The 18630-nt window shown below is 37.7% G+C and overlaps 1 protein-coding gene across 1 annotated transcript; it reads right to left on the minus strand.

Annotated features, from left to right (window-relative positions):
- Window positions 1–11140: 11140 nt before the first annotated feature.
- LOC102706945 lies at window positions 11141–17212 on the minus strand. Its single transcript, XM_015837397.2, is given in 9 exon segments — window positions 11141–12031; window positions 12096–12142; window positions 12866–13045; window positions 14382–14498; window positions 14581–14754; window positions 14910–15319; window positions 15740–15881; window positions 16825–16881; window positions 17020–17212. Coding segments are annotated over 9 exon segments (1947 nt in total). The 5' UTR covers window positions 17110–17212; the 3' UTR covers window positions 11141–11301.
- Between the last annotated feature and the right edge of the window lie 1418 nt (window positions 17213–18630).

Genomic DNA, 18630 nt, shown 5'->3' on the forward strand with positions numbered 1-18630 from the left:
CTGGCCAAACGCAGCCCGCCCAGCCGCTCCGCTCGCACGCAAGCGCCGACAGAGACTGGTTCTCAGCATGCACAGCAACAGCGGGCGGCATGGAGGCGGCCGGCGGCGGACCCACAGACCGTGGAGAGAGAGAGGAGGAGGAGGAAGAGTGCTTTTGAGACTGACACGTGGGGTATATTTTCAGATTGGAGACGCTGCTATAGTGAAATACAATTTTGACTCTTTTTTTTTTTTGGCAAACTGGCCAAATTATATTTGGAGAGTGAGATTTGGAGAGGTTGTTAGAGATACTCTTACCCATTTCACTCCCCCCTCTCCATATAATACATCGCTTGCTCACCATGTTACCGTATGGTAGCTAATTTGTCAAGAATGTATAGCTTGGAAGGGATGTGGAAGAATAACACATGAATATGAGAGAGATGATAGTATTTTTCGTCTTATTTGAAATTTTTTTATTATTAATTTTGTTTGTTGTTACTACTCCCTCTGTTTCACAGTGTAAGTCTTTCTACCATTGTCTAGATTTATTTATGGATGAATGTATATAATTTATATATATATATATATATGTCTAGATTTATTAGCATCTATATGAATCTAGGCAATGGTAAAAAGACTTACAATATGAAACGGAGATAGTAGATGATAAAACATGAATAGTACTTTACATTGGCTAATTTTTTAAGTTTTTTATAAATTTTTTAAATAAGACGAATTATCAAAACGTTGGACACAAAAATCGAAAAATAAAATTATTATAGGACAAAGGTAGTAATTGACTTCGGCCGCGTTCGACATTAGCTTTCTTAGAGCAGGTATAATAACAGGCTATAAGCCAGCTATAAGTATATTTTAAAGAGATATGAGGGGAGAGAAGAGATGTGAGTTACTAATTTATAGCCAGCTGCACACGGACTTCAAGACAAAATATGTGTATGACATGTGAGACCATGTATTGATATTTTGTAGGTAACTATTGTATGAATTGGCTATTAGATTGACTATAGATGAATTAAAGCTAGTAGCTGGCTATACTATTGAACTTGCTCTTATCTAGGTTTTTCTTATTTTCCGTGCACACGCTTTCCAAGCTACTAAACGATATATTTTTTGCAAAAATTTTCTATAGAAAAGTTGGTTTAAAATACCATATTAATCTATTTTTATTTTTTATAGTTAATTAATTAATTAATTATATACTAATCTATCAATATATTTTTTGCACCGAATAATTTATCCCAAAAGTACATCCGCCGAACGCGGCCTTCGTCCCTTTATTTACCATGAAGCATCATCTCTTCCCTTTCGCTTACTATTATAACCTAAATTTTGAACTTTTAATATTAAATTTAGAGATGATTTTTAAATTTTTAACATAGTTTATTTTTCTAGCCAATGGTTTTAAATCAGTAAGAACACATATATAAAGTTTTATTTATTTTATTTTCTTATTCACTTTTATTCTTCGAGAAACCAAATGATTACCACCATGAATTGTAAACATAGCAAAAATAAAAAAAAATAAACATACAAAAAGTCAATTATTCCCGCAAAAAGTTCTCCTTTATGAATACAGGGGCAACATCCTGCCTAACTAAACCTTATCTCGTAAAGAACCGACAGTCTCAGAAGCAGCTACCTTAAAAAGAACAGAGGAACAAAGATCCATATGCAGCGAGTTAGCCAGCTAGCCAGCAAGGAATCAACCATGAAGGGAACATAGTCCATGCCGCATCCTATGCAGGGAGCTAGCCCAGCTCGGATTACACTCGTACCTGAAAGCGGAACCGTGAGCGAGCAACCTGCCACCCGGCAGGAGGCAGCTCTCCATGTCGACCACCATGACTCCTCCGTCCACATCGGCATGCCTCCACTGCTGCCTCGCGTACGAGCCCCGTGACCGACCCGGCCTGCGCGCAGCTCGCGCGCGGCGCGGCTACCCTCTTGGGCGACACCACAGGAGCCATGCCGCCACCATCGCCGCACGTCAAGCTAGCGCGCGATGCCCTGCCTTGGGCGGATTGGCCACGGGATGACGGACGTACCGCGGGCTGGCCTGGCCTGGCTTGGCGTTGGCCGGTCGGCCGCCTCCTCCCCTTCTCGTCGGCTCGCCAGCTTGCCAGCTTGCGCTCATTGACGTCTCGGCTACCTGCTGCCGCTGCATCGGTCGGACTCTTGATCGGAACCCCCAACTGGCATCATGAGGCTGCTTGTGATTTGACATGGATTGGTGCGCGCGTGAGCGGTGTATGTTGCTTCGGCGACAGAACGAAAGATGCATGGATCGTGGCGGTCATGGCGACGTCGGCATTGGCGGCGATGGGTGTAAGAGCGATATTGCCATGATCTGTGCCGGGGATCGATGAATTCAAGTCCATCGCTGGCGGCGGTCATGAGGGCGATCCGAGGATGACGCCGACAGCGCCAAGTGTGAGGGCGTCATCGGCGCGGCAACCACGCGACGCGCACGAGGGCGCCGACAGCTGCACGGGCGTGGGGACGATCGGTGTCGCGGCGGGCGGCGTGTGAGTACAGTGCGCCAGCACGCGCCGGCGATGAACTATAGCTTGAGGCAGGTCACCATCTGACAGATCTGTAATCACAACGACACCGGCGGCGGCAGCAGGAGAGTGAGATCGATCGACGCCTCTGACATGACACCAGTTGCTAATTAAAGTGTGACATCTTTGCATAGACGAGCACAAGGAAGTCGTGGGTAGAGCCGAGTGCGAGTGCGAGTGCGAGTGCGAGGCAGCTTGCATGCACATCTAACACTGAACGGCGCGGACGTCTTCGCTGGAGGCCGCTGGACAGTACATCCACCGTTGTTGCATGTTCGTTTATGGCGTCACCAACTCATCCATATTTGGGCCTTTGTTTAGTTACCAAATTTTTTTTACAAAAATGTCACGTCGAACGTTGATCAATTTTAGAAAAAATGTCACGTCGAACGTTTCATCGGATGTCGGAATGAGTTTTCATATATACAGAAATGAAAAAATGAATTTCACAGCTCGCCAGAAAACCGCGAGAGAAACTTTTGAGTCTAATTAATCCATCATTAGCACATGTTGGTTACCGTAGCACTTATGGCTAATTATACACTAATTAGGCTTAAAAGATCCGTCTCACGATTTTCTCCATAACTATACAATTAATTTTTATTTTCATCTATATTTAATACTCCATTTAAATATCTAAATATTCGATGTGATGTTTTTAGAAAAAGTTTTTGGGAACTAAACGGGCGGGACGGAAGTGTAAGATGACGTCAGATACATACGATGGATAATTAGTCAAACAAATTATTGTTTAGAGTAACCTGAATTAAGTTATGAGGATATTGTGTTTCTCGAATATGTTTTCTTCGTGTTTGATGGGCAGAAGAGCTAGAACGTGATCATGGTGACTTGGTGAGTGACAAGGGATCGAGATTAATTATAGAATGGTGTTTCCAAGATTAAAGTTAGTCAGAAAATATATATCATTGGATTGTCATGCTCTAGCTTAGTCACAGATGACGTGGAATGAGAAAGTTATGTATTGATTGGGTCCATGGTGTTCGGGGATGATGAAGTTAGGACAATGGTTTATAATTAATTATAGGTTTACTTGTCTATATGGGTTAATTGGGTTATATAGGGCCAAGTTAGATGGTTATTGGGTAGTCTCTCATTTGTGATATAAAAGGTAAAGAGACAGAAATATAATGGAAAATAGAAGAGCAAAAGATTGTTCTAGTTAGGTTTTGATAGGAACGACACTCAAGAGAAATTAGGTTCTTTTTTAAGCCCTTTTGGAATGGGATTTGATCTATAAAGTTTATCAAATTCATCATGGAATTCGTTTATCAATTCGGATATCACACAGGGTGGGTTTTGGCAGTTTTTTTCAATAATCTTGGATCGATTCAGATTTTTTGAGTGCATTTTTTGAATTTAAGAGTCTATTTGATATCGCTCTAGCTTTGGCTTCACCTCTTACAGAACTTGAGCTCAACCAAATGGTTTCAGCTCCATATAAAATAAGATTAGAGCAAGCTAGAGCTCTATATAAAATAGTATTTGTAAATATAATGTTTGGTTTTCCCCGGAAAAGAACAAAGGGCGAAAGTCCTTTTTTTCTGACAAAGAACCAACAAGCCTAGGAAGCAACTACTGTGAAGAGAACATAAAGTGAGGTCCATGCAGAGAGGCACCTATCCAACAATAGTCTTACCTGAAGTGTTAACGGTAGAAGGATGTGACAGCTGATAGGTAATAAACCTATGGTTTAGTGCCGATGCTCCCAGCAACCAACCACCCAAAACCGCACGAGGCATCTCTCTATGTGGACCGTGAGTCCGTCACTCCACATCTCTTAGCATGTCTCGAGGGCCAGATGGTTGGGATCTCTAGCTAGTTGATTTTCTGATGCATTTCGTACATATAGCAGGGTCCTATTGATTTGGTCTAGTACATAATTTTATAAATAGCGGTGCACTATTTGCCAAAGGATTTAAACTTGCTTTCCTACTCATGTTAGGCCTACGCATTTATGTCCTGCTGTTAATATACTTCATTAATGGAATAAGTTCTGCAATTTAATTGGCATATTCTTTTCTCATACTGTCTATGGGTGGTAAAATTGCTCTCACCATATACCACTTTTGATGTGGCAGTTGAATCTACCTTTTGTGCCTTCCTAGCTCTTTCCCCAAAGAGACTTTAAATTTATAGTCGTCTTCTTCATTTTCTCTACATCACCATTCACAAAACAAAATTGCACTAAATAGTTATTCACTCAGCAAGTCAACATTTAAAAATATTATCTCCGCTTCACAATATAACATTTTCTATTTTTTGCTAGATTCATATAGATGTTGATAAATCTAGCCATATATTTTAACATCATATATATGAATTCAAACGTAGCCAAAACATCTTACAAAATGAAATGGAGGGAGTAATGAATAGAAAACATCACAAGAAACCAAGATATTAGGGACTAAAATTCGCTCGCCACAGACAAACTCTTTCACGGTTGAAAGGCTGGAGGCTAGGAATGGCATGTAGCGGCATAGGTGCTGAGGATCCAACGGTTGGCGATCGACCGCTGGTGGTGGAGGTCGAAGGCAGGGCCATGGCGATAGGCGGCTAGCAGCGGGAATGCAATGCAGTGGCGCACGTACGGTCACGCAAAGAGCGGAAGAGTGAGTGTGACTATGCGAGTGGGAGCGTTTAGGAATAAAGAGGATTAGGAGAAGGCTTAGGGATTATTATGGCATTATTTGGGCTCGTGTCCATTGCCAGAAGAAAGCCCAATTCAAAGAAATAACCTAATGGGCCCAACAGGGACTACATATACCTATGTATGAAAAATGTTCCACAAAAAAATTGCGCATTCCTGGGAATACCCAGGACGTAATCCGCACATGCTGAAAATTCTAAACATATTTTCTTTTCCTGTCCCCTTGCTGTTTTTATATGGTGTTTATGCTGAGATGCACTGGGCTTAAGAAAAATCCCATGTTCGTTTGATGAGTTTAATGACCGTTTTGTTTGAAATATTAGAGCTAATTTTCATAGAGTGAGTTTCTGTCTTCTTGCGGTTTGCTGCTGGCAATTGTGGTCGGTCAGAAATGATATGATTTTTCGCGATCAAATTGTTTCTTCTCCACTAATTATTCCCTTGCGAATTGTGTGTCTACTCTTATAGTGGAAGAGACGTTTGAAAGTAGAAGAGGTGGCGGTTTTAAAGCATTGGATTTCAGCTCTGCAGATGGCGGTAAGGCGTCTTAGAAGCTCAAGGTCTAGGACTGGATGAAGTAACTGTGTTTTTCTGATCAGTTAGCGAGTTTTGGTTTGTCTTGGAACTGTGCCACTTTGTAATAGCTTTAGCTTTACCCTCCGTGTTTTGCCCAGGGGTTCGTCGGGTGAGTTTGGCATGAGTGCTCTTTTGAAGCTAGGTGGTTTCTGTTGCGTTGTCATTTTTTGTTCCTAGTGATGTTAAGCCAGTACTCCGGTGAACCTTTCTGTCCCATGTTTCTAGCTTTAATAAAAAGCTGGGCTCAGGCCTTTCGTCTAAAAAGAAAAGTAATCCGCATATGTCGTTTAATAGTTTGAGAACACATCCTAACTCTTCTTTTTAGCAAGAATGCCAAGGCTAGAACGGGAACAGGTGGTGGAGAACGAACCAAAATTGAAGTGAGGCTAAGCAGTTGGGTGAATAATAATGAGTACTCCTTCCATTTCGTAGATGTTTTGGTCCTATCTATATTCAGTCATGTGTGTGGATGTATAAGTTTTATATATGTGTTAAGATTTATAACATTTATATGAATTTAGGAATAGTTGGAACATCTTATAATATGCTCCCTGTATTATATTATAAGACTTTTTGTGTGGTATGTATTAATATATATGTTTTACATATGTGTCTAAATTTATTAGCATGGAAATGAATCTAAAACAAAGTCAGAAAGTCTTATAATGTGAAACTGAGAAAAAAAATGGAGGTAATAGAACTTAAGGACATGGTGTATATGAACATAGAAAAATTCCATCTATACCACAAACTTTTAAACGGTATCAAAAAATACCATAAAACTTCACACCTTCCCAACAATACTATAAAACGCAACAGAAGTGGAACGTTCACATTTTATAGGACCAAAATGCCCCCGTGCACTGTAGAGAAGACTGGGAGACCGTGCGACGGGAGAAATAACGTGCGACACATTTTATCATTTCCTTTTCCGTGAAAAAAAACAATGTTGATAATATTTCCTTTCACGAGAGGACGAAAATTTTCTTTACAGTAGGTGCATGTAATTAAGAAATAATGATAAAAAAATGGTGCTAGGCATGCATGTCATCCTGGTTCTTTAACAACTAGATTTTTTCTAAAAATAAAATTACGTTTTTTTAAAAAAAAGATATAACAATAGAAAAGAAGAGATCGATGTTACCTTTTTTCCACATAAGAAAAGGAGATTTAAAAAGAAAAGGAACGATCGATCGAATCCCGTCGCACTTATTTTTCCACATAAAAGGAAACCATCGATCCATTCTGTCGCAGGCGATTTCTCCGGTCGCAAGGTCTTTCGGTCTTTTACACAGTGCACAGGGGTATTTTGGTCCTATAAAATATGAACATTCCACTTCTGCTGCATTTTGTGGTATTTTTGGGAAGGTGGAAAGTTATGTGGTATTTTTTGGTACCGCTCAAAAGTTTGTGGTATAGATAGAATTTTTCATATGAACATTCATCTCATTTATAGCTAAAGAAATGAAATATAGTTCGAACAATTCAGTTTTAAACCAATCATGAGGTGAGGCCAGATTAAAATTGAAACAAGCGGCCACTGCTCAATCGCCCTTCTTGACGGCTTTTTAAACTGTTGATAGAGTGTTCTATTGTTGCTGGCATATTATTTAAACAGTTATAAAAATATTAATATATTGTATAAGTTATTTAAGTAGTATCGGTAAATTCATAATCATTATTTTTGTATTTTATAGAAGTTAAATTTTAACTTTCATGTTCGTAAAGTGACAGTATATATTAGTCTATATTATTGATTTTTAGAAAAACTATTTACTTCTCTCGAGTTTAAAAAACTATTTACTTCTCTCGAGTTTAAAATTCATTCCTACCCATGTGCTCTACTTGTTGGTTGGAACTTGGAAGCTCTATTGTTTTCCTACCGACCATTGAACTGTCACGAGCCTACGGCTATGCGCCTATGCCTTCTCCTCCCTGGCTCGGTGGCTCCCTACCGGCTGCCGCCTCCATGCGCGCGATGGCCCGCCACCCCATGCCTTTCCTTGGGCTCTTAATCCGAATTCTCCGACTTTATTCACAAAACTCACAGAAATGCACAGTAAAATAAGTTTTGGTCTATAGTAGTGTGCAATTAAACAATGTTCATCAATACGGTAGCGATCAATCTTAGACGTTCGTTGCGAATCGAATGGCTGAAATAACCGGAAAGTCACGGCACTATTCATCTCTGCCTTTTGTGAGGGAGGCTAGAGAATCCCATTTGTTGCGCTCTACCACCTCCGGTCCCTTCTCAGCAAGCCACCCCAGCACTACATTCTCACTAGGGATGAAAACGGATCGAATATGGACGGAAACTAGCTCTACCATATTCATTTTCATATTTTTTTGGAATTGGAATCGAAACTGGAAACTCCGGATACGAAAACAAAATCGAATATTGTCAAATACACATACAGAGCGGATACGAAACGAAATGAATACGATAACGAATAATTACCGAAGTATAAAAACCCCTCACAGCAAGGGCAGGGGCGGTGCCCTGCGGGCTGCGGCTCTCGGTCTCTCCCTCTCTGCCCTTCACGGACGGCACGGTCTCGCCCTCTCCTCTCTACCCCTCATGGGTCAAGGCGACGCCCTCTGTTACTCTGTACAGCACATCAGCATGCATGTTGGACTATTGGGCTTCTAGGGTTAACCCATATTGGGCCTTAATGAATTTTGGCCTGGCATATGTGCTGCGGATATCAAAAAAATTTTCGGATGGTTTCCAACCGTTTCCGCTATCCACTAGATAAAAGCGCTACCGTATCTGAATCCATATCCGATAAAAAATATCCGAATCCGAAAAAATCAAAAAAAATCCGAACCGATGCTATCAAATTCAAAAACAGTTCCGAAACTCGGAAACTATCCATACCACTTTCATCCCTAATCCTCACTAGCCACACGAGACACACCGGTATGTCTTTCGTTGTTTCTCAAGGTAGCCCAGCCGCCGCCAATTAAGCGCCTCCGCCTGAGCAGTAAGACAATGGTTTTTTTAGCTCCCGAGGGATAAAATATTATCTGATTTTTAATAATTATTTAATAGTATGTGTGATGAAATTAACTACTATAAAGTTTAGAACTACTTGAGAAAAAACTACTTTAGAAAAAAACTACTATAAAGTTAAAAACTACTTTAGAAAAAAATTATATAAACTTTATTGTGCCAAAAAAATATACTACCTCCGTCTCAATATAACTATATTCGTTAATTTCCGTGTCCAATGTTTTATCGTTCGTCTTATTTGAAAATTTTATAAAAAATAAAAATAGTCACACAAAAACTATTATTCATATTTTATCATCTAATAACAATAAAAAAACTAATCATATTTTGTAAAAAAAACATAAGACGGTGGAATGAAAGAAGTGTCAATTTAACGACTTGAAAAAGCATGTACGCACAAAACGGTGACAAAGATCACAGCCTAAGCAAGGTTCCACTGCTCCATTCGGCTCGGCCAACTGCGTACCTCGCTGTCGCTCGCGTTGTCGTCACACACATGTGCGTACATATGAAAAATAGAGATTTTTAATTTTTAATAAATAGTTTTATTAATATAAATATCTCAAGCAAAATATTTTTATTATCTGAATCTTTTTACCACGTCACCTCTTTTAATGTGACAAAAAGGTTGTCACGTCAAGCTGGCAGGGCAGGAAGTGTTGCTATGCTAACTATTGAGCATGGCAGCATTGTTCTACCACGTCAGGCGAGATGGTATGGCTGTGAAAATATGAGCATGGCAGCATTGTTCTACCACGTCAGGCGGGATGGTATGGCTGTGAAAATGTTTATGTAGGATATTTAGTAATAAAATTATTATTCAAAAAGATTTCAAAATAGAAAATTCAAAAATTGAAACCCCCCCAACCCAACAGCAATGTGCCTCATCGTCGGCTCACCTTCCCATCTTTTAGGTATCATCTCTCGCGTCTCATAAGATGGGCATGCATTCCATGCATGGCTAATGATTGTCGCGGTAGTCAACCCAAGCAGGGCCAAGGTGACAAGGGGGCTAGGGTTGTCAATTTTTCCATTGGAGCCGGGGATCTATAGGGACCTGTCTCTACGGGACCGAGGGTGAAAAGATTTCCCCCATGAGACACCAAGTGTATCAGCCCACTAAAATTTTTATATTTAGAAAGTCCAATAAATTCAATAGTCCACTTGTTAGAGCATCCATATATAAACCATCAACCTTGGTGTCTCATCTCCCCTCCTCCTTTCACTCATTGTTGCCGCCGCCACGCTGGCTGCCGCCGTCCTCGGCTATGCGTCACACCAGTGCTCCACCCGCAACACCTAATTAGGGTCAAGGACCCATCGGGGCCAAGGTTGTTTTTCCAACCTGACTTTGACCCACTCTATTGCCAACCGTTGAGGGGGCAGGTTTGCGTTTGCCCAATATTACTTGGTTTAATATTCGATCTTTTCTTGCGTGTCATCCAAATAGATAGTAAAAAAGTTAAAAATTAACAAGATATATCGCTACACAAACATGTAATTCAAATTTGACTCCTACAAGTTATAAAAAAATTAAACTGAAGCATATTAAAAATTAAATTTTTAATTTTTGTTATAACTTATATAAGTCGAATTTGAATTTGTGTATTTGTGAAGTGATATATCTTATATTAATTTATCTGTTTGATTTTTTTTAAAAAAAAAATTGATGACTACGTAGATGACACGGAAAAAATGAGGTGATTACTTTTTCTGCCTGCGCATGCATTAGTTTTCCATCGATCTGTTTGCGATTTAGCAAATGTTCGTATTCGGGATTGGGGTAGATCATGGCATCATGCGCTACCACGTACCAAGCCCTCAGTGAGTCAGTGTCCACGGCTGGACGCTGTCGTCCATAAAAAGGAATTCAACCAGCAAGAAGCACCAATTGCTGCCAGAGGATATAGCATCAGAACTGAACACAAAGCTAACTTTCAATTAGGCCAACAATAGTACAAGTAATGCTAACAAACCTGGAATCTCGGTTCTGTAGCACCAGTTCTATCGCATATTTACCCAGTCAAATCTCAAACAGAATCGAAACGAACGAAACTATCACCGAGAGCAAGGGGGTGATGGGTACCGAATGACATATTTGTAAAGTAAAAATAATTTATGAATAAACTCTTATATATATATATATATGTTCTTAGCGAGTTAAATCAAGTTTGAAAAATAAGCTATGATTAAAAATGTAAAAACTAACTCTAAATTTAAGATTGAAAATTTAAATTTTGACTTACAAGCATAAACATAAATGAAAAAAATAGGAGTTTAAGATATTTTCAAGAGTAGCAGAAAAATAAGATGGTGCACACCAACCATTTAGACGAGACGAGTACTCTTCGCGAACTTATTCAAAACCTGTATTATAACTCCAGATAAGCAAACTTGCAAATTCCCAGATACGGTTTCTCTTCTAACTAGAAGGCCATGGCTCAATGAACTAAAGATGCATACATATAGTGTTCATACGGCTAGTTGGTACACATATACATGGCTTCATCATCAACTACATCCCAGCTATCATCATCGGTCTCGTCGTCACCACTGATAACTGGATTTGACTCTACAGCAGACGACCAACTACTCTTGGAAGCAGTTAGTTTCTCTGAGTTGGAAGCAGTTAGTTTCTCAGGGCTGGCCAAGCTAAATGAAGGAAGTTGTGGCGAGTCATCGACATCAACACTTTTCTGGAAGATTGCAATATTGTCTGATGATTTCACCAAATTGGATAAGCCGGATGAAGCTAGCTGTGGTGACTCAACAGTAAAATGCACGTCAAGCACCCTTCCCAGGAGTTCAGCAATGTTATCTGATGATTTCAGCGAGCTAGATGAACTTGATGAACCTAATTGTAGTGGTTCACCAACAAGTAGTGGTACATCAGCAGGAACTTGTGGCTCATCATCTGTGTAATGTTGCAGTGGCTCACTCTCGTCGGCGGGGAGCAACAGCTCATCAACAGGAAGTTGTGCCTCATCAACTGCTTGTGCTTGTGCAGTGCTATCCGTTGATCTAAATGAGCTTGACAAGCTTGGTGAAGCTATATGTAATTCGCACTCAACAGAATTTTGTCGCTCGTCAACTTCGCACTGGGGTTGTGCAATGTTATCAGCAGAGTTGGATGAGCAGGACATGCTCGATGATCCTTGCACCCTGAGTTGAAGCTGTGAAATTTTGTCGAAAATTCCAAGCATTTCCCCCCTACGATATACAAAGTGGATGAGATATGTACATCTAACAAAATTAAAATTCTCATAACACTTACTGCAATACATCCACAACTTGGCCTCGGTCCATTAGTAGCTCCCTCAACTGCATCATTTTAATTTGAATTAGTAGTTGTCTATTAAAACATGACTCTCGAATATTGCTCCACTTTATCAAGATGTTACTTGTTGTCATGCCTGCCTACAAACCTTTGGTTGTGTCATCACACATTAAAACAGTAACCATATAAGTATATAACCATTCCTTAGCTTGAGCTTAATTATGCCCTATTTGATTCAGTGTGGGATTATTGTAATCTTACTTATTAGGAATAAGCTAAAATAACAGACAGATTATTGGTACAAATTATTATAATCTAGAGTTCAGATTACTATAATCTGATAAGCTCCTCGAAAAGTGTTTTTTCAGATTATTAGGTGCCTAGAACAAGCAAATTAAACTTCTAAGTACGATAGTAAAATATATAGTAATATCGGTCTATTTAGCATTGTGAAATCTCAATTAGCTTATATATAGCTCTCTAACTAATTAATCATGGATCCTACAGTTGAAATATTGTAGAGAATTATTGTCTAGGTGAGATTCCGTGGAAATAGATGCAATTGGATGATTTTCTTGATGTTCAATATCTATCAGGTAAAGATGAATGCAGAATTTGAAGTGCGGCATGGGGATCTGTTTGACTTGGACAATGTTTTGTGCAGAAAATCACTTAAGGTTATGACCTTTCTGTGCTTCTAGGAAACATTGTGTATTATCAAGAAAATTGTGGTTTGCTGGTCTTTCACATACACAACTTATTATTACCTTAGCGTTCTACTTTACTTGTTCTTCCAGCTTCTTAGATCTTTCCGTTGTACCTCTAACTAAGATTTGTTGTTCATTCAGCATTTTCTTAGCCAATGATTCTCTGTCAATCTTCACTTGCTTAGATAGTATAGTCTCTAATTCGGCTGCAGCAAGTCTTTCTTGAAGAGTATTGTGCATCTGCATAACACACACGCAAGGTGTATATAAATATCATACTTCGGCAGAATGATCAATGCAACTTGATATGAAAAATTTGTGATATTTTATGCTCATATTAAAATGCACACCCAGTCACCCACAATCAGTTTCAAACTTATGGACCTCAAATCAAATCTAAAACATATATGAACACTCTTAACTTTAAAACTAAATTTTTTAACCAATTCACTTAGATTCAGCAAGATGCTATAATTATCATCCAATAATTCAAAAATAAGAGTATAATAATCTGCGATTTGAAATATCTTTATATTCTTTTCTAGTTTATTTTTTGTCATGATTTTCTGAAACAAAACTGTTTAATTTTCTTATACAGTGATTATTCTACTTAATATATACAGCCAAGATCTGGTGTTTTCGAAACATTAAGTCTTTGGGTGATTATATGAATGGCAACAACTTTCTAGAGTGGTTCTTTGTACCTAGAAATTGGGTAAGTACACATCTATCATCGAGAATTAGCATATAAGTCACATAATGAAAGCAACAATGACCCACCAGTCACTGACTTAGATCATGTTTGTTTCTAGTTAGGATTATTATAATCTAGATTATTGAGCCAAATTACTATAAGTTGGATTGGTATAAGCTACAGTAAGTAATGGATGATAAGTTGGGTAATCTATACTCCTTTAAAAGAAGTAAATGGTGATGGTGAATCTGCCATCCCACCTCCTATGGTGATTTTTTTTACCAACTAATGTCTTTAAATGTTAAAAAAAATTGATCCTTTTACATATTAATATATTATTTCAGCTGTAGAATACAAGTTACCATGCAAAGCCATCTGCAGGGATGAAATTGTTTGAAAAATATCACAATGAACTTGATTCAAACAATGGTAACATGTGCATAGTTCATTTTTATCCTTAGCAAAGCAAGGTTATTTAGCTAATTATTTTAAAGTACCCAATAACAGTTGGTCGATTACCATCTAATAATCTAGAAAAGACATTCTTGAAGGAGCATATTAAATTACAGTAATTTGAGCTCTAGATTTTAATACATTTTCACAATAATCTAATAGATTGTTTCAAACTATTTCTATAATATGTATTACAATAATCATAGGTTGAAACAAAAAGGGTCTTAACCTATAATGTCTATTCGTCGATGTACTATTGTTTACAACACACTAATATCAACCAAAATATTTATATTCCTAGAAGCCACCACTAGTGATTTAACCAGTGCTTTCTATTGGTTGGTGTACTATTATTTAGAACACACTTATATCAACCAAAACATTTTATTCCAAGAAAGAAAGGGATAACATTGAGGGATACGATTTTACCTCGTCTATAATTAAGAAATAATTATTACTTTCCTCAGAAATGTTAGACAACCGAGCTTGAAGCCCATGTGCTTCTGATGCTAGAATAGACTGCTCAGCGAAAACCTCCCCTGCAACCTGCATATTCCATTTAGCTGTCCTATTGAGTCAACGAGACAGAAAAGTATGGAAATAAAATTGCTAGTATTATATATACAACTTTGTCGTTATCTTCCGCTGCAAGCATTGTCGTCTCTTTCAACTCCTCCACCTTCACAAGAATATCATTGCCAGCTTTAGTTGACTGTAACACAGCTTGTTTTGCTTTTTCTTCTTTGAAGTTTATGTCTTCTAGCATTTGACTTATCGCTGTTACATTTGACATTAAAATAACCTGCATCATATATATTAAGAAAAACAGGTAACTAATGGAGAAATGTAACATGTTGTATATCATACATAACAATGGACATCATTTATAGACTATTTTGATATATATGATAAACAGTGCAGTTTATTAATTCAAAAGAAAACAAATGGAACTGGTACCTTCTTGTCTTTTTCGTCAGCAATTGCATTGTCAAGTGACTCGAGTCTGATAGGGTAGACTGACTGTGCTGCCGTACCAAGTAACACATCACCTTGGGTTACCAAATCATCCTCAAAAGTTGAAGTTTCAGGTTTCGAATTCAGAGAACCAACAACCAAACGATCAGAATTTTCTCCCATATGATTATCCTTATTTTCTCTCACAAGGCTATCCTCCTCGGCTAACTCATCGTCTTGGATTTCCAAATCATCTTCAAAAGATGAAGCTCCAGGTTTCAAATTTAGAGAACCAGCAACCAAACAATTAGAATTTCCACTCATAAGGCTATCCTTCTCCTCATATGTGTCAGACTGCACTGAATCCGCATCACTATCCACTGAATTTGCATCATTATCCACTGAAGTACGCCCTAAAAAATGTTTATTATTAGAGAAATTTTTTTGTGAGAATCAATTTTATCGATAAAAAAGAGAATAAGGGATGACATAACTATTTGTATTTAACATACTCACAAGTGAGCAACAAATATAGCAAGAAGGGAATTTGATGATAACAAAGCTATATATCATCACTCTCGCTAGCGCATGTTGTTCTTTATCATAAAATTACTCAAATCCATTACCAATAAACGTACTTTCTGTGTATATGTTAGTGGGCAAACTAAATCCAAGGTATGTTTCAATGTGTTTTGAGAGAAAACAAAATAATTAAATATAGTTAACGTACACACCTAAAAATTTATAGCATAAATCTTGCTATTAGTGTGTACATAAACATGTGTCATGCTGTACTGAACTGAAATACTTCCAAACACATAATCAAATTTTACCTTTCATATGTGAATCATTGTTTGCATTTGCATTATTGTCATCCTGTATACTCGGAAGGACAGTATGGATAATATAATCTGCAGCGCCATCTATATTATCCTTATATTCCATGCAAACTTCTACCAGTGTTAGGAAATTCAACTGCATAGATAAAATTAGGGATTATTAAAAAAAAGTATTGAGTGAAACATCTCCAAACTAAAAATACTTTCACCAAAAAATCTACAAATTCTCAGCAAAAGCAAAAAAGAAGTACAACTAAATGCTTTAAATTATTGTTTATGATTATCCCCGAGAAAGCACACCCGCAGCATAATAGTGTAAATCACATTCATTTGAACGACAAATCATAAATCTTTTCTGTTTTAGAGGAGGCATGCAATTAGCTGGAACTGGTTGATAAACAAATCACCTAATGTTCCAAGGAGGAAAAAAATGTTATAGTAGGAAGAGTAGGTGGTGTTGAGAACAGGTCAACTGTATCTTCATCGCTAAGAATAATATTGTCTCATCTCAATTTTGGTTAGCACTTCCTCCGTAGACGTCATTGACTTTAAAACATATTTGATCATTTGTCTTATTTTAAAAAATTGTGCAAATATATAAAAAATTAAGTTATAATTAAAGTACATTTGGTAATAAATCCAATCACAACAAAATAAACAATAAGTACAAAAGTTTTTTAAATCAGACAAATGGTACTCAAACTTGTGCTAAAAAATCAACGATGTCATTTACTAAAATATGGAGACACTACCTGATCCGTTTTACAATGTAAGTCTTTATAGTATCGGTTATATTCATATGGATGCTAACTAATCTAAACATATATATATATAATATTGATATATATAAATATGTATATAGATAAATCTAGTCATAGGTAAATATGTAATTTTTTTTCAAACATAAAGGCATCATTTTGTTTTGCTGGTTTGATAAATCCTAAGTTCCTAGACGCACATAAACAGCAATGGTACACCTGCATGGGCTTCTCGTCGTCACTATTCTACAACTCAAATCGTGATGTGTTTCAATCATGAAGGGACGTCTGATCAAAGTGGGTTTCAGCCATGACACTCACCTGCGGGAACACCTCAACGAGGGCGTCCAGCATATCATCCCCCGTGGTCACCCCTCCCTGCAACAATAACAACAAGGCCCGGAGACGGCACGTCACGATCGCTAGCCCGATCACCAAATTAAACCAAATCGCCCACAAAAGATACCGAGAGGAGGAGGAATAGAAAGAGGAAGAGCGAGAGGGAGGAGAAGTCACCTCGTCTGATGAGGACGAACCAGCGATGCTGTACGGGGGGCGCGCGGAGAGCGGCTGCCTCCGGGAAGACGATGACAACGACGACCACATCGAGGAGGAGGAGGAGCGGCGAAGTCGAGGGGGTTTTGGGAGGAATCCCGAAACCCGAAGCCAGAGAGGGGTTTGGGGTTGAAGGATCGACTCGTTCCTGCTGCATGCGACGCATGGTGATGTTGATTTATTGTTGGGCTGAGATTCCGTTAATCAACTTGTTTCGTTTAATTCCAGCTCCCGCATGGCGGATCGAAGCGTTGCTCACCGCGCCTGGTCAAAAGGGAACAGTGTGACTTGGTTAGTCAAGTGGAGGGGGACTCCATCGGCCGTTGGATCTTGACCGTGTTCGAGATCGGACAGTGGCTAGACGGGGTATGGGTCTTTACTCCAGCCTAATGGTGTGGCATTAATGCAGTATCGTGACTCATCCATTCTTGATTGTGCTACCATGGTAAAGTTATAAACTTATATATTTTACAACATTGCATTATTTCCATATCATAATAAATGTCATCCATATTTAAAATATATTGTTGTATTTATTATAGGATAGAGATAGTATGTAGAACTATATAAACTTGTAATATGCTCGTGCTAACACTACGGTACCGTAATATGTTCAATAATACATTATAAAAGAATAGTGTTTAATGTACTATTTTTAAATACAAATTGCTTAATTATAAAATATAGTTTAGCATGAGTAACTCGTAAAGCAATACATGAGTGATTATTAGCAAGAGTAACATGAATAATTACCTATGTGTGATTATGAAAAATATGATAGCTATAGTATTATTTTGCTACTAAATAATATATGTCATGAGATACCAGAATTATTTATAATGTACTACCATCATCGGATTTATAACAAATATCACTCAGTTATTTATAACATACTATAATCATCAGATTTATAACAAATGTAACAAAAGTGACCACATGTTTCACATAACTCCACTTTTTCTAAATATCAAGTATATTTAATTTTAATATAATATTAAATATTAAATTCACATAACTCACCGTCTTTTCCAACATCAATTTCTGATTTGAGTTACATGCCAAAAAAAAGCAAGCAACTAAAGTTTGGGAAAAAATCAATGAAATTATATTTTGAATTTGGAGTTAACTTTTACTAAGTTTCAAATCAAACGCAGCAACTTGGTTGTGTTGTATGTGTATATATAGCATAATTACCGGAGTTATATATTGTATAAATTTATATTTTATAGGAAGCTTCTAATATCAAAGATTTTGTCTATGCATAACATATACAAAGTTTCTAATACAAGTTTATATTTCATAGAAAGTTTTTAATATATTTTATCAGTATAAGGTAGATTAGATTATACATGTGCATATATATTAATTAAAAAATTTAATTTGGACCCAAACATATTGTTTATTTATTTTATGAATGACTTATGATATTGTATAGGTCCGAAATTTAGTGGCATCTAAAAAATCCGACGAAGTAGTACAAATACTACCGAAAATAGCTCCCGCAATCAATTACATGTGAGTTAATCTAAACACAAACAAGTACATACTATTGTTTTTGCTCCAACAATTAGT

This window comes from Oryza brachyantha, chromosome 5, assembly GCF_000231095.2.
Source record: "Oryza brachyantha chromosome 5, ObraRS2, whole genome shotgun sequence".
Lineage (NCBI taxonomy): Eukaryota > Viridiplantae > Streptophyta > Magnoliopsida > Poales > Poaceae > Oryza > Oryza brachyantha.